The 27972-nt window shown below is 49.1% G+C and overlaps 1 protein-coding gene across 1 annotated transcript; it reads left to right on the forward strand.

Annotated features, from left to right (window-relative positions):
* SLC43A2 (solute carrier family 43 member 2) lies at positions 1–27950 on the forward strand. Its single transcript, XM_014876514.2, has 14 exons — positions 1–71; positions 1473–1669; positions 8491–8680; positions 9649–9704; positions 10410–10486; positions 16529–16621; positions 17274–17407; positions 17798–18000; positions 18601–18744; positions 22112–22250; positions 22688–22820; positions 23709–23782; positions 25290–25413; positions 26248–27950. Exons 2-14 carry the CDS (start codon positions 1510–1512, stop codon positions 26407–26409), a joined length of 1689 nt encoding a protein of 562 aa, XP_014732000.1. The 5' UTR covers positions 1–71; positions 1473–1509; the 3' UTR covers positions 26410–27950.
* Positions 27951–27972: the final 22 nt, after the last annotated feature.

Genomic DNA, 27972 nt, shown 5'->3' on the forward strand with positions numbered 1-27972 from the left:
GTTTTGCCTCCGAGGGCGGATAAAAAGCCCGGGTGGGACCGCGGTGGAGCGGAGCGGGCGCGGCACCGGCGGTGAGCGGGGCACGGCGCCGGGCATGGCGGGGGGGAGCCCGCACGGGGATTGCGGGGGCTGGCGGAGCGCCGTGGGGTTTGCACGGCACAAGGGCAGTGCGGAGGCGCGGGGGGCGCCGGAGGATTCGCGCGTGGGAGTGACTAGGCGGCGGAGGGAGAGGGGATGGAGAGGGGGAGCGTGGGTGGGGGGCTGTATGGCGAGGAGGGAGGGGGATGCTGCGGGGATGTTTGGGGGGTGGGATGCAGTGGGGCGATGTGGGGAGTGGGCTGTGCTCGGGGGCGGCTGGCAGCGGGGACAGCGGGCTGCAGCTCTTGTCGCAGAGAGGATCGCTACCGGGGCTGGGGAGGGGGCTGCGGAGCAGGGATGAGGAAGAGGAGGAGGAGGATGTGATGGAGGAAATGCGTTGTGGGCTGTGCTGGGGCAGCGGGCCTGCGCTGTGGGTGGAGGGTTTGAGAGGGCTGCAGGCTGGCTTGCAGAGCAGGGGGCTCGGGACCGGCTGCTGTGGCTGGAAGGGGGCCCTGACACCCGGGCATCGCTATAGGGAGCTGGGTTAGACCTGCCAAAGCACCCGGTGCTGGGGTCTCCCCAAGAAGGGGAGCTGTCCTGGCTGGGTGTATGGCCAGCTGCTTTCCCCAGAGGTGTGCTGGGCTGGGAAAAGCCTCAGCTTGACTCAGAGGGCCACCAGGGTTGCCTCTTGGATAGGTGTGTTCCCAAATTTGCTCTTCCCATGGGTCCCAGGGACTGGGATAAGTGGAGCTGGACACAGTTAATGCAGCTCCAGCATCTGGGGCAGCCTGGGGATGCCACTGACAGGCAGAAAAAGTGCTCCTCGGTGAGACACTGGTGGCATAAACTGCATTTAGAGAACCCTCACACACCTTCCAGAGCAGGTCTGTGCTTTTGCATGGGGCAGAGCAGACCTGGTGGGTCACTGAAGCCCCTTCTGGGCATGTGGGACCATGTCCCCTGCCCCAGCACCTGCCTGATGGCAGTGGGGACATCAGGGTGCTGGCTGTAGCTCCCCTGCCCTGGCATTTTTCCCCCCAGTGCCTCACCTGTGAGCTGCCTGCCCCATGCAAGGGCAGGGGGAGTGGGCTCCAGGCTGTTTGCTGCATTTTCATACCTGTTGCTCGGGGAAGTGGAACAGAGTCCTTGAGCAGAGCCCTGTGTCGCTCAGAGTACCCGAGGGGCTCTTCCAAGGGCACCTGTGCTTTCCCCATCCCTCCAGGTCACTTGGCAAGCTGGCACCTGCAAAAACCAGTTCTGCGCCCGAGTGCCTGGCATTGAGTAGGCAGCTTTGCCTGGGTGCTGGTGGGGAGATCATAAACCACGGGGGTTTTTCATGCTATTTGAGCAGACTGTGCTGTCTGTGTGGACTGACTGGATGTTGCTCCCTGCAGGTTGAGGCTCTGAAGGAGACCACCCCCCCAGGCAGCCATGGCCCCCACGCTGGCCACGGCGCACCGGCGGCGCTGGTGGATGGCGTTCACAGCCATCATCGAGAACCTGCTCTTCTCTGCTGTGCTGCTGGGCTGGGGCTCCCTGCTCATCATGCTCAAGGCAGAAGGGTTTTATTCCTACCTGTGCTACGACTTGGGTAAGGATCCCCCGGGCTCGTGTGTGGATAGGTTGCTGCTGAGGTTTGCTGGTGGAGGAGGGCTGAGCTCCATGCCAGTCCCAGGAGAGAAAGAAGGGATTTGTGCTCCTTCCTAAAACCAGTGGCATTCTTGTGATGGTGCAGTGTGCCTGTAGGTGCTGTTACTTTGTAGAGTCATTGGGAAAAAGGAGTTTTAATGATGGGGTAGAGCTTTTCTGGGTGGCCTTTTCTACTTGGGTACGAGTTCCTTCCTCTGCAAGGGAAGGCTGGATGGGTTCTGGAGGCTGATGATTTGTGGGGAGGATGTCCTGAGTTTACAAGAGAAACTTTGTCCTTAGCAGTGAGGAAACAAGGAGCATAGGTAGCAATAATATCAGGGCGGTCCAGTGCTGCTGTTGAGGAGAATTTATAGAGTTAAATACTACTGATTGTTCCTCTCATTCTTCAAGCAACCAGGATGTGCTCAAATGAGGCTGTGTTTCTGTAAGGGTTTGAGATTTACCCTCTGCCCCAGCCAGACGTCACTGTCCCTGTTCCAGGGGAAGGGGAGAGGGAATTTCATGGTGTGGGAGTGGTGATCCTGGGAAAACAGCTTGGAGGTGGATGTGTATCCCCAGCCTGGGCACGGAGAGGACTGTGCATCCCACGGTGTGTTTGGGTGGTCAGTGGGGTTAAAAGGAACCCGAGGCTAAAGGTGTAGTGTGGATTTGGAAAGCTGCTGTGATGACTGAGGGTTTGCATGTGCTCAGAGAAGGGAAGGGCAGAGTGAAGAGAGGCACTTTGGGCTCTGTCCAGAGATGTGTGATGGAGGCTGAGACTGGATCAGCCCGTGTTTGGGGCTGGCGGAGGAAGCAGTTTGTGAAAAGAGTTGGAAATCAGTTCATGGACCCTCGGTGAGTAATGGCTGAGAACAATGGGGAAAACTGAGGTGTGGGGAAACTGAAGTCCAGACAAAGGTACCTGTGAATAGCTGTGCTGATACTTTGGGTTCTGCTCATTCATCAGCTGCTTATCTCCCCTGCTTTGCGTAGCAGGCCTGGGTTGATGCACCTGGCAAACATGCACGTGTTTGTGTCTTTTATCAGCTGCAGTTTGGCAGCTCCATCTCCATCTGTGCTCTGCACAGGGCAGTGTTCCCAAGCGTGTCCGTGTCCCTCGGGTCCCCAGGAGCGTTCCTGGTGTGAGGGAGAGTCCCAGCGCCTGGAGACTTTGCAGGGCTTCTGTTCAAGGCTGCTGTGCTCTCTGCACATCATGGAGACTTTGTCACAGGCCTGTGTGAGCGATCACATTAAACTCATCAGGTGGAGACTTTCTGCCACCCAGATAAAGCACACAGGAGCTGATAAGCAAATGCTGACTGCCTCTGTGAGCAGGCATTTGCCTGTCTGCTTCCTGAGGTGATCTGCTGACAGCAACCTCACTTGGGGCCCACCTCCTGCTCTTTGCCTTGACTGCTTTCAGTTTGTCTCATTGCTTTCAGTTTGTACCAAATCAGTGAGGTTCACCTCGGTTTCTCACTCCTGTTCACCAAGCTGTGGCTTTTCTGGCTCTGCCCATGGGAGTGCCCATGCCCACAGACCACAGGGAAGATGCAAATGTTTGGACTGCTGTGAAATTGCTGCCCTGGGGGCAACTGCTCCCTCCCAGTGGCCAACCTGTGCCCTGGGGCAAGAAAGCTTAAACCCCGAGAAGAAAATCTTGTAGTCAGATGTTCTCATTGTCCTGAAATATCTGGTCATCACTTCTGAACTTGGTGATGGCTTGTGATGAGCATGGGGACATTCATCCATGCTGACTCACTTTCATTTCTCTGGTTTTGTCCTCAGTGTGAGTTTTGTGGGGAAGACTCCTGGCTCCAAGTGTGTGGAGACTCTCAAAGACCAGCTCCAAACTGAGTTTTCCCTTTGTTGGCTTTAGGGTGACTCAATGGTTGCCTTTTTCAGTGTAACCTATTGAATCCTGCAGCCAACTTGGCTGGAAGCTTGGTGCAAACAAATCATGACTAGTAGCCTTTGGGCACTTGTTGTTCCTAATGCATGTAAGTATTGCAAAGGAAAAAAAATAGAATTTTCCTAATGAGCCAAAGGTTCTTGGCAGGGCTTTCGGTTTGTCAGCAAAAGCTCTTGCACTTTGAGATGCTTTCCAATGAAAGGCAAAACTAGACCTTGTCCCTTCTGCAGCTTCTTCTCTGAAGGTAACAGCAGCTGCCCAGAAACTTCTGCAGTTCATGAAGGACTCTTGCCTCCCTGTTGCATCCCTCACTTTCCTTGCTTGCCCTTGGCTCCTCGGGTTGGATTTTACTCAGCCATTGTGGGGTCCAATGGACTCTTAACTCAGGATCATGAGGGTGGAGATGGATACCTGGAGGGGGAAAAGATCCAAAATCACAAAATATTTTTGGAGCAGTTGTGCAACAGGGCTGGAGTGGGGGGTTGTACCCGTTGGGCCACCTCCTGAGAGGTATGTTTGAAATTCGCTGACAAGGAGCCTGGTAGTAGCACTTTGTTCCCATTTTAATTTTACTACACTACTACTTGGCCTTTAACCAACTGAAGCAGCATCTTTTATTCTGTGCAAGCGCTGACTCCACAGTCTTTATCATGGTTCTGGGCCTTATCAGCTCTTGGGGAATTTGATCAGTCCAGAGCCTTGCCATGCTATGATGTTTCTGGGACTGGGAAGCTGAATGCTTGGGTCTGAAACATGCTTAAAAAAAAAAAAAATGCCCTGAACTTGATAATCTGCTCACAAAGAACAGAGATAAGGGGCACAGAGGGCTTTCCTCTAAGACAGGGCTGCAGAATACTAAAGGGATGATAAGCTAATTCACTTACAGCCAGTTAACGAGCCCTGACTGGTCATAGGGGGAAGGTGCTGCCTTACAGCTATTTTCCCGTATTTATCTGAGCTCTGGGGTGGAGGACTTTCAGTCTGAAGGTCCTTCACAATCTGAGGAGATGTGATGACAACGATTTGTGGAAGGGCTCCACACGTGAGGCTGTAAACAGGAAAAGAATAAAGGTGGTAAATATTCGATGTGTGCAGGAAACACACTGTGCTGATCAGCAACTGTCGTGGGAAAACCGCTGCAAAATGCGGCCACAGCTGAGGAGAGAAGGGGGGTTGAACTCAGACTGTGCCTTGGTCATATGAAGCTTTCAGGCACCCAGAGAGGGGGTCCTGGAAGTGCAAGTGGAAAGACAGGGAAACCCGAATAAATTGCTTTTGCAGTGGTACAAAGCAAGAACATCTCCTCCCAGTTCCCAGAAGTATGACACCATCCTGAAAAGAGAAAACATGTTCTTATGTGGGCAGACTGCAGAATCAGTTGTTTGCACATGTCTTTCAGTGTGCTATTTTTTTAAACCAATACTCAGTTCTTTGCCCTTGATTTCTGTCTTTTTTTCCCTTCCTTTTAATTTTTTTTCCCCCTTTTTCTATAAAAAGGAGAGGAGGAAGATGAGGGTGTGCAGACTGTGACAGGGCTATTGTCAGGGTGGCTGGGGGTGTCTTGCCTGTTTGACTCAGTCTGATCCATGAAATAAGATGAAAGGAAAGCTGCTCTCTGCCATTTGAGATGGCAGTCACTCCTGGAAAAGCCAGACTTGTTCCTCTGGTAATGTGGTGTGTGTGTGCCTGGGATTTGAAGAGGTCAGTAAAGAGCAGTTACTGATTGACCCTTGCATAGAACCTGCAGCACTTAATTTGGGAGAAAGGATGGCTTTGAATGTTCCAGCCTGAACAAATCCCAGCGATGATCTTGACATAAATGATTACCCAGGCAGCCTTCTCCTCACCTAAGCTGTCATTCTTTAAATAGTAACTTGAACTACTAATTGGGCAGTAGAAATCCTGCTGCTTGTGTGGGGAGTGCTGTAAAAATAGGCAGCAATGTTCTTGTAATTGCTGGTAAAAACTTGTAGCTTCTGCTGGCTCGACAGTGAGGCAGCAGTGAGCGAGCACAGCCCCTGTGCTGCTGCCCTGCCCGGGTGTCACACCTCGGGTGCTGCATGCAGGAGGATTTGGGGAGGGCACCTCAGTGGGCACAGAGCCAGCCCTTCCCCAGAGCAGTTTTCCAGATGGAGCCAGGCACGTAGGAGATTTTCCCGGGAGTGTGGCATGCAGTGATGTGGAGCAGGATCTGGGAAGCTGCTGCTTGCTGTAACCAGGTGCTTTAGGTAGGTGAGCAGTTAGGCAAGTTCTCTGCCCATTAAAGCCCTCCTAGCTGCATGTCCTGTGCTGCCCCTCTCTGCCCTGTGCCAACGAGCTGCTGGCACCCAAATCCCTGCTCGCAGAGGAGGTGGCTCTTGGCTGGACCTTGTGCCTGCTGCACACACCTGCAGCCCCTCCAAAATGTTCTATTTATGGAGGTGGCTCAAAGGATCAGGGGATGTCAGGGTGCCAAGGGCTGCTGGAATCATTTCCATTACGCCTCAGTGAATCTTCTCTTGTTGCTCAGGGGCTGCTTCTATTTTCACAAACAATTTGTATTTCCACATAGCGCTGTTGCCTGGCCCCTCCTCGGAGCTGGCACGGAGCAGCTGTAAACAAGGTGGTTGGTGCAGGCAGGGAGTGAAGCTTGGTGTCCCATTCTCAGCCTTGCAGTGCTCAGAGAGGGGCAGATTTCCTTGCTGTGTCCTCGTCACCTCCTGCACAGTCGTCACAGGAGGGCCAGCAGGTGCGTGCTGTGTGAGCTCCCTGGGGACTAACAGCAGCTGAACACATCAAAACATGAACAGGAATTTGTACTCTCCAGCTTTAAAGGCTGAGTATTTCTGTTTGAAGAGCTCTTTGTGGGGAGGGTTACTGAGGCTTTAACACGTGCACCACAAGTTATAAGGTCACTGCACTGTTCGTGTCCCTCCACCCTCCTTCCACTCATCAGCTGAGCTATCTCTGGAGAGTGCTGACACAGGGAAACTGCCACTACTTTGTCAATCCCCCCCTCCTCTCCTTGTTTTCCCGAGTTTCACCTCTCACCCACATCTGTTTCCTATGAATTTATCTTTGTGGAGAGCCCAAAAGCCTTGATGCTGTGGGTGAAAATTGCAGAGAGCCTCCCAAAGTCTGTCCAGGACTGATTTCTAAGGTGACTCGGGTGCCTCAGGCTGCAGTGCTGCCTTCCCTGCAGGGGACATGCTGCTGGTGGCACATATGATATTTTGGGGATATTTGTGGCTTACTCTGGCTATCTAGGACAAGAGAAGAGACTGATTAAGTTATCAATTAGGAGCACATGGCAGTGGAAAGGAACACAGGCAGTTTGAAACCATCTTAGCAAAGATGCTGGTGGGAACAATGGAAATGGGGAGAAACGCCCCTGCCTTCCCTGGAGTGCTGGGAGGGGACATGGGCCTCAGATATCAGTGCCTGGAATTCCTGCTGATACCTGATGGCAGGAAGGTGGAGCGAGGTTTGTTTGCAGTGGACACAAAGCTGGGAGGGTGGTTTTGGGCAGCTGGCAGAGCCAGGGTGAAACCAGTAACTGTAGAGGGGCTGAGGCTTGGGTGGGAGGGAGGGAAGTGCAAGGTGGGGCTGTGTTACCTGCAGAGATAACACAGAGCAGCCATGGGGATCTCCCCCACCAGCCACAGCAGGCAGTGAATGGGAAGCCACTTGCACATGAGGGATTCCTGCTAATTAACTAAACCAACCAGGGCTCGCTGGGAATCTCCAGCCTCACTTCATGCTGGTGGTTATGTCAGTGACTTCTCTCTGTTCCTCCTTCAGCACTGAACTTTGTCAGATCAATTATTAAATAAGAAGGAGAGTGTTTTATATCACTGGCTTGAGCAGCAAGAGAGCAAGTGCTTTGTCATAGCAGCAAAGGCTCCAGATAAGTGTTGGGAGGAGGAGAGCTGGGAGTTAATGGCAGTCTGAAGGCACACAGCTCACTCGAGGAGTTGTAAGCAGCCTTGGGGATAGGCATGTAACAGGAGAAGGGTTGACATGAGGCAGTAAAAGGGAACTTCTTTCCTTTTTTTCTTTTTTTTTAAACTGTCCTGTTTCTGTCTCAGTTACACAACGTGGGCTCTGTTCAGCGTGGGAGTTTGCATGCAGAGTTCCTCATGTAAGGGCAAGAACAGAAAGCTGGGGATATAATTGATCTGTGTGACAAACCCATTATGAAAGAATAGAAAATACTAATTACGGGCCAGGAGTTAAAGATGCATCAATCCTTTAAAAAAAAAAACAAAAAACCAGAAGGCAGGTGAGCTGCCAGCCCCCCTGGGAACAGGGGGTAGTTAAATCCAGGAAGGATTTTTCAGAGCCAGGGCAGTCAAAGCAGGGTGGCTACTGCAAAGCCATTCTTCATCCTGGTGCCTGCAGTGAGGGTAGGAAGCTTTTCATTTGAGCAGGCTGTTGCTCAGTGCCAGGTCTTGTCAGCCTGGTGTCTGGACCAAAATAACTGATTTGGCTGTAGCTGTCGTTAGTTTTGTTAGGGAAAAGATCTCTCAGAACGTGACAGCTGTAGATTAGGAGGACCTTATTTTTGTATCCCTTTGGGTTTGGCTGGATTTAGTCTCCTGTAATTGCCAGGCTCTTGCTTTATAGTTGTTTTAATGAATTAATGAATCTCCATCCTTAGGTTTTTACCCTGCTGCTGCATGGGATACCTGTCACCTGGGTGCTTTTTCCTGCTCAAAGCAGAGCTCATTAGGTTTCCTTCATCCTTCTGCTGCTCTGCTTCTCCATTTCTCACTGATGAGAATAAAAACTGGACTGTGGAGGGCGGATGCCCAGCAGGGCTTTTCCCCTCCTTCCTTCCTGCAGCACTTCAAGCCTCATCCTGACACACTGTCCTCTCTCCCCCCGTGTAGAGACCACCACCAACAGCTCTGAGCTGGAGAACAGCACAGCTTCAGAGCACAAATGGCCTTCCTGCAACGCCCAGGATGAGATGCTGAACTTGGCCTTCACCATTGGCTCCTTCCTGCTCAGTGCCATCACGCTGCCCTTGGGAATTGTCATGGACAAGTACGGCCCCCGCAAGCTGCGGCTGCTGGGCAGGTGGGTGTGCAGGGCTTTGGGGGTGACCTGAGGGCTCAGTTCCCATCCTGGCTGCGTGCTGTGGGCTCCCTGCAGCCTTGGGGAGTGTCTGAGGGATGGGGCTGGGATCTGCACAGGACAGCAGAGCAGCTCTGGGGTGATTTCAGCCAGCACAGTGAATTGCTCCATAAGGGAAGGGCCTGGAACTCCATGTCCACACTTCAGCTCTGCAGTGCTGCTCTGTGATCCCTGTCCAGATGGAGCCTGGAGGACGAGCAGACTCATTTGTGAGTCAGGGAGGGTAGCTTTCTCCTTGGGCTGGGAGCTATGTCCTGAGAGGCACAAAACCAAGATGTTACATCATTGTTTGCAGGCTGGGGAGTTAACTCAGGGATAAACATGTCCTGGTGCCTTTCCCAGGACCCTTCTCTTCCATGTGGTGTGTGTTGCTTTCTGCCTCAAACAGCGAGGTTGTCAACTGCTTCTGTCATGGCACGTAGGGATTAGTGACTTTTGGGATCACTGGTCCCCAGCACTGTTTTAACTGTCACAATTTTAATGCTGTGAACTTGATTAGAAACCAAACTGGCCTGTGGGCAGAGTGGGAAAAACAGGGCAAGTCTCTGAGTCAGACCTTACCAGAGAGGAGATGAGTGCTGGGGCTCAGGACAAAGGCTGCTGCTGCCTTTGGTCACCCTGAGGTAATGGCTGGAAAAACTCTGTGCTGGAAAACCAGTGGGAATTTGGGTCCAGACAGAGCTGTGTCAGTGCTGGGAGGAAAAGTCCCTGCCCCAGCCCTTGTGCAAGGCTTGCCTGTAATACTTGTTTGCCAGTCGTATTTGGGTATTTCCCTGGATTTTTTCTTTCCAAATTGCCAGCTTCCCTCCCTCATAGAGCTGCCCTGTGAGGTGCTGAGGAGGTGGAAGCAGCTGTGGTTGGCTGTGGGCAGGGCTGTCAGTGAGAATCTCATGGCTCTGGTTCCCTTGCAGCGCCTGCTTTGCCGTGTCCTGCGTGCTGATCGCGTACGGTGCCAGTAACCCAGACTGTAAGTTGGCATCTTTCCGCTGAGCTGGGAGCGTTTCAGGGCTGTGGTTTGGGGTTTTTGGGGAAGCAAAGTTCAAACTGTCACCCTCCCCATCCACAGTGCTCTACTGGGGTCTTGCTGGGGACTTAAGCCAAGCAATCTGCCGGCCTGAGGGAGCCGAGTGGCTCTGGGAAGGGCTGGTGTTTCACAACACCAAGTGGAGAGTGTAGCAAGGGCCAAACGTCTGAGATACCCAGGTCTCTCTGTTTTGTGTTTGGGCAGGGCCAGGTTCTGTAAAGGAGCAGTTCCAAATGAGTTCATGGCTTTTTCAGGGTTGGGAAATGGGTGATAGCACACATCGTGTGGCTTTTTTTGCCAGAGGTGGATGGAGCTTGCTGCTCAAGAGCAGATAGTGAGATGGCACTTTGAATTGTTTGTTCAAGTAGATCTTCCTTTTGCCACCCATCAGACAAGCTGCATCAGCAAGTCTGTGCATTAGAGAAGAGGAACCCTTCCATCCCATCCTGAGCTCTGTCTTGGAGGAGAGCCCTGTCCCTCCCAGTCTGTGTGGCTGGGGAGATGGCTGCAGGGTCAGGAGCAGTGTGACATATCCTGAGGGTGTTGATCCACAGAGGTTTTCACGTGTCAGACCAAAGCCCTCAGGGCTCTGTCTCCTTTCTCTCTGCACCCCAGTGGGAGCTGAGGGCAGGTTTTTTATTTTTGCAGCTCTGTCTGTGCTGATATTCATTGCCCTGGCTCTGAATGGCTTTGGTGGGATGTGCATGACCTTCACCTCACTCACGGTAAGTGAAGAGTTACTACCTGACTGTTTTATCCCTGCAAGCTGGGCTGGCAGGCAGGAACAAAGTGGATCTTCTGCCTGTGGCTTGAATAGCACGTGTTTGTGTTTGGTACAAAGGGTCAGTCACCCTTGGGAGCCAGTCCTTGTTGTTATTCTAAAGGTTGTTTTCCCCAATCCTTTTTTTTTTTTTTTTTTTTTTTTTTTTTTTTTTTTTGCACCTGCCCTTTGTATCTCAGGTGAAGGTGGGGAGAAAAAAAGGAAGTGTTTTTGTCTAGGACTCATAATGTGCCTGTACATGCAGTGCTCAGCTAGTTGGCACAGGCTGGATGTGTGTTTGCACTGGATTTAGCACTGACATAGTGCAGGAAGAATCAGCGGGGCACAAACCCTTGCAGCTGGGTACGACCAAATTTCTGCAAGCACAGTTTGCATCTTGCTCTGGGAACTTGGTTCTTCTTGATCACAAAAGGTTTTGCTTTTCATAATGCTGAGAGTCCCTCACAGGCTTCCTTAGGAATGCTGTGCTGTTGGGTGTGCACAGCCAACTTGGATATGTCCAGGATTGTGTGGACAGCTTTGGTCAACAACTGTCAGCTGGATCTCTGTGTTTTGGGGTTCTTTCTGCCTGGAGGCAGAAGCAGTATCATTCTCCAAATAACTGCTTTATTTTCTGCCTCATTACCCTGATTGTTGTCAGTGTGGCTCAAACAGGGCTGGGTGGAAAGTCGCCCAGAAAACAAGCCTGGGAAGCACCAATTTTTTTTTTTTTTTTTCCCCCTGAGTTGTAGTTGAAAACTTTCAGATTTGGACTGCACTACCTTGAACTTGCTGTTGGAGTAAAACTTTCTGGTAAAGTTACCTCTAATTTAACAGGGCTTAGACACTGGCTGAAGTCCTGAGACCTCAGTTTGGCAGAGGCTGGCTTTAGAGAGCACTCTGTGTACTGTAGTGCTGCTGTTGCTTTCAGAACTCTGTGCAGATGTTGTTCTCTCTTTCACATGTGGTGTTCTTCACTGGAAACCTTGGCTATCACCCCAAGAAACTGAGGCAAATGCCATCCTGCCTCAGATAAAAGCAAGGAAAGAGAAGCACGTCAGTAGAGCTGTGAGAGAGGAGAGGATTCCCATCCTGCTGCTGCCAGCATTGATTATTGTTTCTCCGGGTGATTATTAAGGGGTCACAGATTATTTTAGAACCATGGTGATGATAGGAGTGAGAGCAGGATAGGGCAGGAATAGATTGGGTGTGCTGTGCTGTGGCTTTTAGCAGCAGGAGTAAGCAAAGCCACTTATTAGTGGCCTCATTAGTGAGCCAGTTCTGCAGTGCCAAGGAACAGCAGCAGCAGGAACAAGGTCAGACTTTCCAAAGGAGATCCAGGTGTCGAGGGGGTCCGAGGGAGGCCGTGATGTTGTGAGGTCACACAGCTGCCTCAGGTGGAGCCCATCCCCTCTGTGTGTTCTGCAGAGAGCTGGGGTGGCTTCAGGCCTGACTTCTCCAGTGCACAGGCAGCTGCAGCTGCACAGAGGCATTTGGGTGCCTGAGGTGTGTGAATGTGATTAAAAATAGCCTGATGTGGGAGGGGGAAGCACTTCTTCACCTACACCACCGCCTAGCTGTGCTGCTGCCTGTTAGAACCAGCTGTATTTTGGTTGCTGGCAGCTTACAGCTTTACCATTCAGCTTGCAAGCTGCACTCGGTGTGTCAAGAGCCATCTTCTGCTGTCACAGGGTGATGTCTTGTGGATTCCTTCCAGCTGTGGCCCCTGGAGACAGGCGAGGGAGGGACATGGGGACAAGCCCGTGGCTTGTGGGCTGTGGGTGACTTGGCCTGAACACGCTGTGCTCCGCCTTGTGCCTGGGAACGCTGAAAGGGGACACTCAGAAGGGCTTTGGGGACACTCAGAAGGGCTTTGGGGACACTCAGAAGAGCTTCGTAAGGACGTTCATTACCGAGGAGATGAGCCCTGCTGGTCCTGGGGAGCTCGGTCTGGCTGCTGAGTGCACACCAGTCACAGCAAGGTGACTCCCTGCTCCTGCCAGCTGCAGGTGACCCGAGGTGCTCCAGGAAATGGGTCACACCCACTGCTGCAATGGTCCTTGGCCACCCCAGGCAGGTTTTGGCTGCTGCTTGGTGGCAGGGTGTCCCTAAAACCCAGCTTGTGGGTTCAGATGTTGACACCTGCTGGGACATGGTGTGATCTGGTGGCAGGGACCCTCAGACAGGGATAAAGGGGATCTGCAAGGATTAGAGCCTGGGACACTGCTCCACAAAGCTTTGCCTCTTGAGTTTAAAGCCTTTTTCAGCAACAAGTCCCCAGGGTATCATGAAGCACATGGCAAGCTGTGGAGCCAAAACAAGCTGCTGTTCCTGGGTGCCTGGGCTGTGGCTTGGGGTGGAGGGGGCAGCCAGCAAACAGATCCCAGTTCTGGGAACAAGGTCAGGCTGTGCCTGTTGTTAAAATGCAGAGGGGAGATTTCTGCCTCGTGACTTGGTCTTGGCCAATATAAGTGAAGATTGGAAATGGAAACAGATCTGTGCTGGTGGCTCTGACAGCAACACAGGAATCTGGCGCTGGTTCTGCTCCGAAGCTATTTCATGCAAAGAAATAAACATGTGTGATAAATTACCACAAAGGGCCTTTTATAGATTGTTCTCTGTCCTGTTTTCCTTTCAAAGAATTACAGCTGCTTTGCTCTGATTTTCTGCTACAAACAGCCCCCTGTAATCAAAGGAGGGGACATCTCTGTGTAGGGAATCTTTGCTTGGAAATATTAGAAAAACTTAGGGCTCTGTGAGTTTTTGTTTGTTGGAGAATGGGAACAGGAGTTTCCATATGCTTTGGGCAAAGGGGGCAGTTTGAGGTTTTCCTGCAGAATGTATTTTTAGTATCTGTGTAACTTCCAAATACACCCCCAATAGGGAAAACAAAGTTTAATTGAACAAAAATACCATTTTTCAGTAGTCTAGTTCTCAATGCCTTGATTATTTTATTTTTTTTACTGTTCTTTCAAATGTCCTTGCAAGAGGAGGGAAACAGAATTTGGTAGCAATGCTGTGCTGTTTTCTGTATATGGAATGTCTCCAGGGAAAAGCTGGAAAACAATATAAATTATAAACTCACTGTAGGGCAGATGAGGAAAAAAAATCTCTAAGAGGAAATGATTTATCATTTTAGGATTACAGACCTGCAATAAAGGATTCCAGTAAAAAACAGTTACGTGTGGTAACATTCACCGAGTGCCTTTGTGACAGGGCATAAAGTTAATGGTACATTGAGTATTAGTGACCTTTAAACAAAAGGCTTAAGAGTTTCTGTCGTCATAGTCTTGCAGAATTAGAGCTGTCATACCAGAATGGGCAGAAGTTAATGGAGGAGTCACTTCTGGCCTGAGGGGATGAGATCAGAATGAGGATTAGATCCTTTTTGGTGGCAGAAAAACAGAGCTCACTTGCTCTGTGGCTTGTGTTTTTTGTTGGGTGTGTTTTTTTTTTTTTTCCCTCCTCTCTGTGGTTCATTTTTTCCAATGCTTGGTACTATAAAGATAATATGAAAATGACTTGGTAAATATTGCACGTTATTTTTGTAGCTGGTCTTTAGATGAGACCTGCACAGGCGCTGCCAGTGCTGGCACAGTCTGAGAGGTTTTGTGGCCTTGAAGGGACTTTTCCCCCTTCATCTCCCCTCTGCCCCTCCAGGTAGTCCCACATTTCTCTCCCTTCCAAGTGCTCAGTGTTTGCAGTTTCTGCTTTGATTGGGCTGGATAAGACATTAAATCTCTTCTGTCCACTTTTTTTAATCTAGCTGCTTGCTTGGTGCCAAATTGGATTTTAGGAAGTCTTTAGCCTTTCTAGGACTTCTGTCCCAATCAAGGCAGAAGCAGCCGTGGGTTCTCCTGGTTGTGGCTTCCTGTTCTGTGTCTCCAGTAGCTCTCGGAGCAGGAGGAACCACCTGGAATTTCCTTGCCTGCTGTATAAAAAAGGCTTTTTGTGGACTCTAGATCTCTGGGGAAAACCAGCCCAAGCCAAGAAGCAGCTGTGTTTGTGCAGCTCCTGCCCTGCCCTGAGCTCCCCGCCCCCCCCAGCAGGAACAGCAGTTTTGTTGGAATTCCTGAACATTATTTTAGATTTGGGGTGTTTGGGTCGAAGCAAATACTCATCCTGCTGACAGCGCCCAGCTTTTTTTTTTTCTTTTTTTTTTTTTTTTTTTTTTTGCAACCCTCAGATATTCCACTCTGCAGATGCTGCTTTCTGGGAGTGTGTAAATTGAGGCCAGCGCTTCCAAGAGATTTTTCAGTGCCTGGTAACAGACCTTTGGATCCTTGAGCCGTTTCCTGTCTGCAGCTCCCGGGAGCAGCCTGCTGGCAGCTCTCCCGCATGCGGGATCGGCGATGGGTGTGGGGATGCTCTGCAGAGCAGCCTCCTCCTCCTCCTCCTCCTCCTCTGGGGTTCAGGGCAGCATCAAGCTCAGCACATCAGTGCTGCTGCTCCCCAGCCCGGGGTTATGTGAGGACCTGGAGGCTGCAGTGCATAGGAAGCTCTGCAGTGGAGCACAGGGATGATAAACAGCCAGATGGGTCCTGCTCAGGAATACTTGCCTTGTAAACACGCCGTGGCACAAGCCAGATTTGCTTGCCTTATATGCTGCTCCTGGGAAAGATGGGCTTGTTTTTCAGCTGTGCAAGGGGAGTGTGGTGGCAGCACTTGCTTGCTCAGGCTGATATTTTCTGAATCATTTTGTTCAGGCTGTGCTGTCAGTCCTAGAAGGCATCTGCAGTGTCCTGCTTTGAGGCCCTCTGAGGATGACGTGGTAGTGATGCTCAAGTGAGTTTGGGGAGTAAGTGACCCAAAAAAAAAGAGGTGGAAGGGAAATCTGGCAGCCTGCAGCAGAATCTCTGCCCATTGACCAGATTTAGGAGGATGAGCCCAGCTCTCCATAGGCTGACAACCTCGGTGCTTCTCCCTGTAATTTCCAGTTTCCAGGCCAGCATTAGTGAGTGGTGGAAACTTATTCACTTCTGGTTGTTTAGGAAAACAAACAAGGAGAGTAGAAAGGTCTCCCAGCTGTTTGTCTTTGGATCTCGAGTGGAAGCAGGGGCTGGTGAGCCATCCTGGGAGTGATTTTGCTGTTCAGGTGGCAGCAGTGTTGCTGTGAACTGCTGCTGGCTGTCCTTACTGAGAGCTTTGCTTTCCCAACAGATCCTTGCAGAACCAGCCTGGTCTGCTCTCAGCAGTGCCAGCACACCTGATGGGAGCCCAGGAAGTGAAGTGAAGTGGGTGGCAGGAGGAGCAATGTCAGGTGTTGCTGCAGAGCTCAGGAACTGTGCTGAGCAGTAAATCCTTGGATATCTGGTGTTTGTGATTCCTTCTCTTCACCTAGCTCTGGGATGGTGTGCTGAGGCATCTGAGCCATCCCAGTGATGCAGAAATGATCAGCAGAGAGAGTCTGCTGCCACAGAAGGAGCTCTGGAGATGGCTAGAAATGGAAATGCAAACAGCAGCACCGTTTGTGCCTGTCTCTGTTCCTTCTTGTTACAACAGGAATTTTCTGGTCTGCTGCAAAGGATTTGGGTGCTGACCCAAGGTGCACAAACAAAGCTGGCAGTTCAAGGTGTTGCAGGGTGTGTTAAAGACTGCAGCCTATGTCTAACAACCCTTGACTAAAAAGAGGGTGATAAATAGAGAATTTGGGCACGTTTGTGGGAGGGAAAAGTGGTGGCTATGGGTTTGGGGCAAGGAACTCTTAAAGAAAGCACAAGAGCAGATGTTCCTGTGCTAAAGGTGAATGATGCAAAATATGCTGTCAGTCTGGAAAAAGCAGCATCAGTAAGCACATAAATCTTGGACTGTAGACATTCCCTGTCTCTGGAGACACCAGTGCAACCTGCAGAGTAATATCTTGAAGAGCTAAGTCATGCCTAAGTAAAACCGGCTGCTTCACCTTCTGCTATCCAGGAGAATTAATCTCAGATGCCAGTATCTTCTTGAGAAAGCCTTGTTCCCTTGGCACCAGCCTGTTTCAACTGATTTTTGTCTGTCTCCCCAGCTGCCCAACATGTTTGGTGACCTTCGTTCCACGTTCATTGCTCTGATGATTGGCTCCTATGCTTCCTCTGCTGTGACTTTTCCAGGAATCAAGGTGAGGCTGTGGGATCAAGGCTTGTGACTGTTATTGGTGTGCTGGTGTCCTGCCTCATTTAGCAATAATGTGGCAAGAAAAAGGGACTTTTTGCTAAAGCACTTTTTTAGGGATGTGCATTTGTAAGATTCAGTTCCTGTCTGTATTAGAGACTTCCCAAGTGACTGCCTCAAGAATGCAGCAGAAAGAAAATTTTAGAAGTGCTAAGTAGAAGTGAAAAACTAAAGATTTTTTTTTTTAGAAAAGTTGCTTTGTTAATCTCTAAGTTATATATATATACACATAAGTTTTTTCTTTAATACACATATGTATATTTTATCTGTGTGATTGTCACCAGTGGTTGGCTTTGAACATTATTTGAACAGGCAAATGGCACTGAAGGGACAAGAGATGGTCACCTGGGCTGCCTGGATAGATCACCTGGTTTTGAACCTGGGATGTTTCATTGCAGTCCCAGGTGTGCAGGAAAATTCCTGCTGGATTTGCAACAAGGTCCCTGTCACAAAATTGCTTTTTGTTACCACTTGAGTTTAACCCGTTATAAGTGGATCATGATGTTCTTCTTTCCCTGTTCCTCTCAGACTTCATTCCAAGAATATTGAAACATCTTTTTGCTCCTGTAGCCAAAACCGTATTCCCTTGTGATTTCCAGGTTATATATGACTTTGGGGTCTCCTTCATCCTTATTCTGCTTGTCTGGGCAAGCTGTGCAGGACTCGTTTTCCTCAACTGCTTCTTCAACTGGCCCCTGGAGCCTTTCCCAGGACCAGAAGACATGGACTACTCGTAAGTCTGCAGGGCTAATCCCATTCCTAATCCTCTAGGAAGAGCTGGCACAAAGGATTTAGAGGAGTAGACAGGGAACCCCTTGCCTGTTATTTATTGCTGCCACCTCTTAGGCTGAGGATTTCTGCCTGCCACTATCATGTGAATACCTGTGGAAAGTGGAACTTTCCAAACGGGGAATTACAAAGGAAAAATGATCTGTTCCTGGTCTTAAGTATTTTTGTATTGATTTATGCCAAGTTGGCCCAGGGAAAATATCTCTGTGTGCTTTGGATCAAAACCATTTGTGGGTCTGTAATGGAAACCAGTGCCTTAAATCAACAAACAGCCTTTCTGATTCCTGACTCCTCACCCTGTGCTGCACCTCTCACGTCCTTTGCATCCCAACAGGGTGAAAATAAAGTTCAGCTGGCTGGGATTTGACCACAAAATCACAGGGAAGCAATTCTACAAGCAAGTGACGACCGTGGGGCGCCGTCTCAGCGTGGGGAGCTCCATGAAGGGCCCCAAGGAGCCAGCAGCTCTGCAGGAGAACAACAAGCTCTGTCTGTCTACAGTGGACCTGGAAGTGAAGTGCCAGCCTGACAGTGCAGGTGTGGTTCTGGGAGTGCCCCAGGGTGCTGTTGGCCTCCCTGCTGTGCTCCAGACCTGTCTGGAAGGGAGCAATATGTGATCCAGGTGTTGCCAGGGCCTCGTGCGAGCCACCAAGGAATCCTGTCCTTGTGTCCTTACCTGAACACAAATGGTGTAGCCGGTGGTGGGGACAACACGTGGGAGCTGGTGTGGCTGCAGGGGGACAGGGCAGATGGTCACTGCTGGCTCCTAGGTGGATTGTTGCCATCATGACCAAGCCTTCTTAATTCAGGGGCATCATGAATGATTTGACTTGGAAGGGCCTTTAAAGATCATTTCATTCCACCTCTTCCACCAGAACACGTTGTTCAAAGCCCTGTCCAGCCTGGCCTTGGTGGTAAAAACAAATGGGTTGAGGCTTCTTTTTGTCCTAATCCCCAGCCATTGGTAGCCAAACTCCAAACATCTGCAGCTGTTGATTATGGGAGTTTGGAAGGCACCAGGAACTCCTTGGAGCTGCCACTGGCACTTCTAGCCAGGAGAGGACCTACTTGGCCAGAGGCAGAATTGTGTTTGCCAGGGTGTACTGCCTCCTTCAGAGATTGTTATTCCTTCTGCAGCTACTCCCTCCTTCATGAAGAGTGTCTTCAGTCCCATCCTGTTGCTCAGTCTCATCACCATGTGTGTCACTCAGCTGAGGCTCATCTTCTACATGGGAGCCATGAACACCATCCTTGAGTTTCTGTCCGGAGACGAAAGTCAAGGTAGGGGAAGCTCTGAAGACCTTCACCTGCTTCCTTATGGCTGGGAGCTGACCCAGACTTGGTCAGGGAAGGCAGAGCAGCTGATTACTCAGCAGATACTCTGTGTAGGGCAGTCCGTGGTGTCCAAGTGCACTGACAGCTGCTGGGAGGGTCCAGGGAAGGGCTGGAAGCAGCCCAGCACAGAGGGGCAGCGAGGTGGACACTTGAATGTCAAGTTAATTTTAGCTCTGTCTTTCAAATACTGCCCCATGTTTTTCCCCCACGTAGGCTGTTGCAATTAACCTCTGGGGATGGACTGTGATAATTTTTATTTTAACTGGAAAACCTATTTCATCAGGTATTTGCTTAACTTATCCCAAGCAAGCAGAGAATGCAGAGCAGCTGACTCTCATGAGTAATGGTTGGACTCGGTGCCTCAGCCCAGCACCCAGGGGTGGGAGGAGTGAAGTCAGAGCTGGTTTTTGTGCAGCTTGGTGGGAGCTGGGGGGGGCTCAGGGGGGTTCCCTGTGCTGAATTCACTGCATTTATAGTTCTGATGAAGTTCATGGAGCAAACAGGAAAGAGTACATTAGTTTACTGTTGAAAATACCAGGATTGCAAAACAGGACTTAGCTTTTTTTTTTTCAGTTTTGTTTTTGTCCTTTGTAGTAAGATCCAGTTTGAACTTGTTAAATCTGGATTGCATGAAGCTGATAAATCAAGAGGCACTCCTCTGAAAACAGGAGTGAGCTCTGGGGGAGGGAAGGAAACTCCAAGTGCCCTGGCATTCCCTGAATTGCTTTGTTTCTTGAGCCTCTGACATCCTGCAGCACTCAGTTCTTTATCTCCTGGCACAGGAGCCAGCTTAGACATTAAACAGTAAAATAGAACAAACTTCACACTACCTACCTTTTCTAACACTGCTTCCTTTTCTGCTTACCTTGTAACTCTGACACTGCTCTTTTTAAAATTATTGTTATTTATTTTTACCCTGGCTTGCTGTACTAATTTAATTTTCATTTCTTTCCCTCTCTTCCCCTCCTTGGAATTTCAGAATCAATATTAACTATATAAGCTGCCAATTCTGCTTAGCTCAAGTTCCTTGCTAAAACAGAGATTGTACCCCTTGAGTATACTGCAATTTTTCTGTGCCATCTTTAAGATTTCTTTCTATTTTTTCCCCTTCCTCCCCCTGAATGTAGCCTGGGCTCATTGCAGTGCAGTCTTGGTGTTTCCATGGCATCAGCAAAACAGTGGTATTGTCTGGTCTGAGCAGTGTCAGGCTCTGTGTAAAAGCAGTTCCAAGGCACGTGCAGCTCTCCAGAAATGTAATCTGTGTGTGCATCAGGAGAGGATGGGATGCTGCTCCCTCACATTCCTCCTTCTCCCTGCATTTATTCCCTTGGGTGGGATTTGCTCAGAGAGCTCCCTCCACCTGCAGCTGCCCCATGGGAGCACTGAGCAAGGGAAGAGGAGAGCTGAGTGAGGCCCTGCAAGTGTTATGGTCAAAGAAAAGTTAAATATTCCTGGGATTACAATAGGAGAGAGGGATGTGGGGAAAATCATGCAGGTGAGTAGTGAAGTCTTTAATTGCAGTGAGGCACAGTGCCCTTGAAAGTTCTTTTTGTGCAGGTTATGCTGACTTAGACCTGTCAAAAAAACAAAAGGTGGAGAGAGCAGTCAGCCTGTGCCTACTTATCTGCTGAAACCCCCCCAAAGGATGAGGAAAAAGCTTAAGGGTTCATTCTGTAAATAACTGTTAATTGTGTTGTAGTAAGACAGGGGAGAGGAGACCTAGAACCTGAAATTTGTCTGTATCTTCCATAAATTGTCACCTTGCTCTCAAATGTGTTGACACTGAGAGATCTTGGGGAGAATCAGGGCTGGAAAACTCAGCTTGCCTCAGGGTAGTTTTGTGCGAAAAACATCTAGAACAGGGAATGTAAAGGCTTGTGCCCATGTGTGCTTCCTTTGCTAGGTATTCTTGCTTTTTCTCCTTGGGAAAGAATGTTTTTTAAGATGGCAGATGAGCTGCCTGTTTTGCAGCAGCTACTGTCTTCCCTCCCCTTCTTTTGCTGACCCCATAAATTTCACTCCCTAATTCAAGCTGGCCTCTGCCCTTGTTGTTTAGAGCCTAAGATTAAGTGTTCAGGGTAGCATAAAGAGGCAAAACATGACAGCATGGCTTGCTCCTTACCCTCTATTAAAAAATAACCAGACAACAGTAAATCAGCTCCTGCAGTGTTCATAGAGAGTGATGCCACCTGTTTCTCTTGGCTGCAGCAGTTGCTATAATGAGAGGGGATGTGGGGTCACCTCAGGGCTTGTCTTTGTGGGAGGAACGGGGCCATGAATGTGAGTTTGGAAGTTCCTCTCAGCTCCTCGCCAGCAGCTGGAGCCAGGAAAAGATCACCAGGTGCCATGCTTGGGCACAGCAGAGCAGCCATGCTGGGGTTTGCTGCAGCTGTCTAGGGGAGAGAGGCTTGTTGGAAACTTTCTCTCCATTACCAAGTGGATTTTGGTGGAAATCCTGGCTGGACTGCTTTGTCTTGACTTAAAAATGGGAGGGATAAATTAAAATTTGAGTTGTCTTGCTCACAGGGCTGTAACATTTGCTCTGTGCTGAGACAGGCGGTTTCAGAGCTACATCCTTATTTCGGAGCTGTGGCACACCATGACTCACCAGCCCTTCTGTGTGGTGCCTCAACCATCACGTGGGCTGCCAGAGGAAGTGGAAAAAAGCCTTGCAGGATGGGGAAACTGCTCAGTAACAGGAGGGGACAATTTCTTCTGAGTCTGCTGGCATCAGCTTTCCCTTAGCAAGCCATGGAGACACTTCCCTCGTCGTTAGCACGAAATTTTCATCACTTCGAGCTTTTTAACAATTGCTCAAAATGCTGGGGTTTTTTTGTTTTTTTTTTTTTTTTTGTTAATCTCCTATCCCCTTTCTTCCAAACTTGTGCATTCAGCACAAACTGGGTTAGTCCTCACCTTCCCAGCCTGATTGTCCTCACTGGAGCATCCCAGCTGGAGATGCTGTAGCTGCAGCTCCCAGCAAGGCAGGAGGAGAGATGACTAAAGCAGGTCTGGCTGTGCAGCACACAAAGCTTATAAAAACCTTTCCTGCCAGTCCTGCCCAGAATAAACCTCACTGGCACGAAGTGGATGCCATGTCCCCATTTTTGGAGCCCTACCTGCTGCTGCCCAGAGAATTCCAGTGCAGGATCAGAATGGCTGAAGGGAATGTGCCCAGTATGTCCATTCTGATGGAAAGTTGATGAGTGGCTGGGCTTCTAATAAGAGAGGTGATCAGTGGGAAGGTTTTTGTTGTATTTTTTTCTATTGCTTGGACTGAAAACTATTTTAATTTTTTTTTTTTTTCCTGCAGTGGCTCTCTACACTTCCATTTTTGGGGTCCTGCAGCTGCTGTGCCTGCTGACAGCGCCTGTGATCGGGTGCATCATGGACTGGAGAATGAAAGAATGTGATGATGGCTCAGAAGAGAATGAGGAGAGCAACGCTGAGCAGTGCGTAGTGTGCCCCACACGGGACATGCAGCCACCTGGCAGGCCCCCTCTGCTCTGCCTTGTGTGTTGTGGGGTGAAAGACTGAAAAGAATATTGGCTCTTCAGTATAGAAAAGAAAGCCTGAAGGAAGACTTGATAATTGCAGAGGAAAGGAGCAGACTATCTTCCATGTCCACTAAGATCAGTCAAGAAGAGCAGATTTAAGTTGTAGCAGGAGAGGCTCAGACTTCCCTCCTAGCCTAAGAGTAAGAGTAACAGCACTGAAATAATTACCCAGATGTTCCACAGCTTCCACTGGTGGCGATCCTAGCACCTCCATAGGCAGATCTGTAGCCAAACTGGTGTAGACAGAGCTGATGTGATGTGTGCAGAATCTTGCTGTGAGTTCCAGCAGCTGCTGGAATGTGTTTGTAACACAGGTTTTGCTGTCCTTCCAGAGGTGACAAGAAAAAGAAAAAGCGTGACCGACAGATCCAGAAAATCACCAATGCCACCAATGCCTTTGTATTCACCAACTTCCTGCTGGTTGGATTTGGAATCACCTGTCTTATTCCTAACCTACCATTGCAGGTGAGTGGCTGAAATGGGGGGGGAGCTGGCAGAGTGATAGGACAGTGCCAGGAGAACCTGCTGGTGGTGGCAGTAGGGCTGGGACTGGCACTGTTGAGAAATTTCCAGCAGTTTGGAGCAGTTTTGCTTTGGAAGTCTCACTTTTGTTTCAGCTCTAAAAACACTGTGCAGTTTAGATCTCTTGGGAAAACTTGAACAAGCAGCTATAGTTAAAATGCCAGTCAATTCACAATTTATTTGCACTTAAAAGTTTCTGCAGCTGGCCTGTGTGACAACAAATTTTTGCCCACCAAGATCGTCTCAGCAGTGCCTGTACATTTAAACTGGGCTTGATTTAAGCTGCTGAAGTTTGGAATAACTCACTGCAAGAAGCATAACACAGTGATGTGTACAGCAGGTTATTCCTGCGTCAAATGCTGTGCCCAATGGTACCTGTGGGATTATAAACCTGTTAAAATATTTATTCTGTGGCACCACCTATTTTTGGCAGAGCAGTTTAGTGATTTTGTGCTATACTTACACACGCCTTGATGATGTAGGCAAACAGCTGCAGTTTGCTCATAGCTCTGTGTTGTCTGCAATAACCTGTAGAAAATTAACTAAATTGGTGGCCATGGAAAAGCATTGTGATCCTGGCCATGGGTTGCTGGGGACACGTCCTTGCAGCAGTGCCACCTACAAATGAGAGGTCTTGTGTGTGTGCAAAGTAAGGAAAAGCAGTGCCTGGAGACAAGTACAATTTTTTTCCCTCGTGCTGATATTTCAGGTTTTGGGTCTGGGTTTCCCAATCCCACCTAAAAAGTACAGCTTTTAGGAATGCTTGGTGTTGGGGTCTGGCACACCTGAGTGGGTGTCTGGGATGTGACATTTTCTGCTTCTTTTTTTCAGATTCTGTCCTTCATTTTGCACACAATTGTGAGAGGATTCATCCACTCAGCTGTGGGAGGCCTCTATGCAGCTGTGTAAGTCTCTGGTTCCCTATAAAATGTGGCTGGCCAGATAAACTGGTTTGGGATGATGGGCTCTCCAGAGGAGAGGGAGATCAGGAGTGAGGTCTTCATGGTCACAGGGGAAAAATGATGCAACTTGTTTCCTCAGTTACCTCTAGACATGACAATAGCTGGACTGAAATCCCAGTGTTTTCCTTGTTTAGCAACAGAGATAGAAGATATATGTGGGCCTCACGTGAGACTAAACTATTGACACTCAGGTTATATAGTAAAAACTCAAGGCTTTTTTTGTCTTGCAATAAGCAGATGAGTGCATGTGCCCAGGTAAAACATTAACACGACTGAAAACATGGCTGCTGCTCTCCTCTGAAGTTGACATTGGTAAAACATTGCTCAAGATACCATTAGTGATGCCTCCTCCCTTTCCCAGGACAGATCACCCGTCCTGTTGCCAAGTTAGCAAGTTATCAATAACTGAATCTAAATACTCTTCCTCATTAAGCAATGTTTTTGGCCTTGAAAACAGCTCTGTCCCTCAGCGCTGAGAGGTTGGAGAGAGGAACAAATAGGAGCTGTTCTCTTTCAGGGAATCAGGGGTTTATTGAGGTGGGAAGGTCAGTTAGTGCAGGTTGTCCAGGAGTGCAGCTGACTGTATTTTGAATATCCCCATGGATGGAGACCCCACAGACCCTTTCTGTCAAAGGTTTAGATCCCCATGTCTAGGGAATCTTAGAAACGTATCTAAGACTCTGCTTCAGAAATGTATAAACTTCTGGTTCCCTGGCAGACAGAAGCAAAATATTTTTGTCTTGGGCAAGGTAAATAAATTTATGTTGCAGTATATATCACTTTACTTGTAAGCTAACTATTTGACCATTGCAACTCTGGAACTTCCTGGAGTTGAAGTATTTTTCCTTAGAATAAGACTTTTTTGAATATTTGAAGGTTTTGATTTGCTTTCTTCTTTCCAAGTTTAGTTTAACCTGACCCTTTTTAAATACTGCTCAGTCATGGAAAGAGATGTTAGATGATTCCTGAAATTTGTTTTTCCATTAGTATTATCTGATACCAGCATTTGCCAGTCAACAGTGTTGTTTAGTTTGACATAGGATCAGACTTGTCCTCCAAAAAGGAAAACACTAACCTGTTGTGCAGGTTTCATTCATTTCCAAAGGGAGCAAATTGTTATGACCAGATGAAAATGATTGCTCAGCCACACGTGTTGTCATCTGGATAAAGAGGCCCTGTTTTTAAGTTGTAAATATCAACACTCTGCTCCCTGTGCAATAGGAGCAGGAGCTGTATAAGCACTTCCACCTGCCCACAGTAGAGCTGCAAAACAAAACAAGTGCTGGATCTGATATTAAAGTGCAGGAGGGAGTTGTGCACGTTATGCCTGTCTTGGGACTGTGTTCTCACGTTGGTCTCTGCTGTTACTGGGCTGGGAATGCAATCTGACCTGGCTGATGTCAATAATCAAGGTGACACGTAATAATGCTGTTGCTTTCTTTGTTGACAGATACCCCTCGACTCAGTTTGGCAGCTTGACAGGGCTGCAGTCGTTGATCAGTGCCCTCTTTGCCCTTCTGCAGCAGCCTCTTTTCATGGCACTGACGGGACCTTTGGAAGGAGACCCTCTCTGGGCAAGTTCTTCTCAGTTTTGATTTGAAAACTTGGGGGTTAAGATGATTTTTGGCTCATTTCTTGGGAAGTAAAAAAGGACTCCTGTGCATGGACCAAGGTTAAAAAACAGCTGTAATTTTACATGTCCCTCAGTCTGCTGTTACCTTGGTGCTGTCCAGGAGACCTTTCCCTGTGTGAGTAATGACTCTCTGGGCAGGAAAGCCAGTAACTCTTTTCGTGTATGGAAAAGGAGGAAGGGAATGCTTTCCACTAACAGTTAATGTGGTGACTCAGAATCTGTCAGGTTAAAATGGGTGAGTGTGAGCAGACTTCAAAATTCAGGAGAAACACTGACACTTAAGAGCTACGAGCTACAATTGCCACTAAATTTTGGATTGCTGATGCTAATGTCCAGAAAGCCAAATGGCTGTTGAGGGGCAGGGCTAATGTGATGTCTTGCTGAGAGTCTGGGCAGCTCAGTAAAATCATGACATGGGTGGTCTTGGAGAGAATTATGGTCTCTAGGCTACATGTGCCCACGCCTGTTGCTCTTCAAGCAGCAAACTTGGTGTGAAGCACCTGCAGCTCAAACAGCCCTGCCTGTTCTGTGAAACAAAACTCCCACTGCCATAATCCAGAGCCACAAACTCTTGCAGCATTTAGCTTGTACACACAGGGTGCTCTGGGCATGTAGATGTAAAAACAGTGGAGGATGTTGCCAGCACACGGAGCAGGGCGTCTCCTGGTTTGTCCACAGCTGGGTGATGTGGGCTGGGCTCTGACACTGCTGCATGCATGACTGGGTTGTTGTCTTCTCCTAACCTGCCTAACTTTGGTTTGCTTTCCTCCTGCAGGTGAATGTTGGCTTGCTTGGCATGAGCCTCCTGGGTTTCTGCCTCCCAATCTACCTGGTCTGCTACAGGCGCAGGCTAGAGAGAGAAAAAAAGCAGAAGCTGGAAGATGCCAAACTTTTCTTCAAAATCAATGGCACTCCCACTGAGGAAGCCTTTGTTTAAACTGGTGCTTCATGTACAACCTCCCCTGTACAAGTTCCTACCACATCTATGGGTTCTACCTGTGGTGTAAGCCAGGACTTTTCTCCCCTGGCTCTGCCAGTCTTTGCTCCTCACTGGAGTGAGGGCTGGACGTCATGACTGAGATTTCCTCAGATATATGGCAGGAGGAGACTTCCCACTCCTTACTCCAAAACACGGGACACTTTTCCTTTTTATAAAGGCCACACAGATATTGTGTCTTAAATTATCCCCTGATCACACTAGCAGCAGAGAGTTTACATAGGAATCTGGGGAGAGAAGGAATAGAGGGATGGGGGAAGAGGGAAGGCAGACCATAATTTGAGTTTGCAAATGTCACACACTGCAGTCTGTTTTCTTCCCCTCTTCCCCCAAACCTGGCTGACACAGTCTCGGATGCAAGCTGCACTCTCCTCCTTCCCCAAGGCTCCATAATGGTCTTTCTGCTTGATGTGTAGCTGGACCCAGTGGTTTTACTGTCTCTCCAGATAATATCCCTGTTTCTGAGGCAGGGAAGGGGTTTTTATTCCTATGTGTATGAGCACAGCTTCAGTGTGTTGCTAAATGTTGGCTGCTAGCACTGACAGCTCCCAAACCTTTTATTACTGCAAATGACACAGACTGTGAGCAATGGATCTGCCTTCCACACTGAAATGAAGAGCCTACAGTGGACTGCTGGTCCTAGACCAAGACTTGAGAGGCCTGGAATTCCTCTTCTTCCTGGTTCACAAACTCTCCTGTACGTGTTTTAAACTGTCTGCAGTCCTGGAGCTTCTGAGATAAGAACTGGATCTTGTTTACCGATGAAGTGCTTTGAGACTTGTTGCCTTTTGCCTCTTCCCCCCCCGACATGACCCTGGGAGGGGGAGCAGCAATGTGTAGTCAGTAAAGTGGAGAAGCTTCTTGAAGCTGAGTTCTGGGGCTTCAGATGCCTTGGTGGTCACGTGTCGTGAGCTGACCTGCTGGTGAAAAGAACCAAGAGTGCAGAACACTCCTTTGTGTCCGGTAACTGGATCCTGTGGACATACGGCAGGGTGATGTCATTTTTCCTTTAGCTTATTTACCTTGCTATGATAATGGTCACCAAGCTGCTGAACACCAGGTTACTGTGACTGACCAAAATGCTGCCGGTTTGGCTGTTCTTGGAGCCTTCTACGATGTTGATGCTCTGTCTGGACAGAGCACCTGGTGATTGATTGTATGGTGAAGCTGGCTGTCAGAGCAATACATGTGGGTAAAGGTGCCCCAGGCCTGTTCACATCAGGGAGGGAATACAAAGGGAATTTTTAACCTGCTTATTTTTATAGAGGTTTTCCTTGTCTAAAGCAGACTTTTCTGCCCTTAACCTTCTTGTTGAGGTCAGTAGCTCAGGCTCTGTAGCCCTGTGTAAAGCACTGCACCCAGTGGAGCTGCAGGCAGCAGGATTGTGCAGGGGTGAGGACGAGCATCCCTGGCGGGTGCACTGGGCTGAGCTGGTGGCTGCGGGAAGGTTGGGGCAGAAATAAAACAATTATGGAGACCTAGTGGTGGTGTTTTACTGCAAAG

The sequence above is a fragment of the Sturnus vulgaris genome, chromosome 21, assembly GCF_052056855.1.
Source record: "Sturnus vulgaris isolate bStuVul1 chromosome 21, bStuVul1.hap1, whole genome shotgun sequence".
Classification (NCBI taxonomy): Eukaryota; Metazoa; Chordata; class Aves; order Passeriformes; family Sturnidae; genus Sturnus; species Sturnus vulgaris.

What these genes read in the sequence shown, in the direction of transcription:
- SLC43A2 (XM_014876514.2), top strand. Translation starts at nt 1,510, where the DNA reads ATGGCCCCCACGCTGGCCACGGCGCACCGGCGGCGCTGGTGGATGGCG. An exon ending in GTGCCAGCCTGACAGTGCAG is followed by an intron (nt 18,001 to 18,600) that starts GTGTGGTTCTGG and finishes TTCCTTCTGCAG; the next exon opens with CTACTCCCTCCTTCATGAAG. An exon ending in GGAGGCCTCTATGCAGCTGT is followed by an intron (nt 23,783 to 25,289) that starts GTAAGTCTCTGG and finishes CTTTGTTGACAG; the next exon opens with ATACCCCTCGACTCAGTTTG.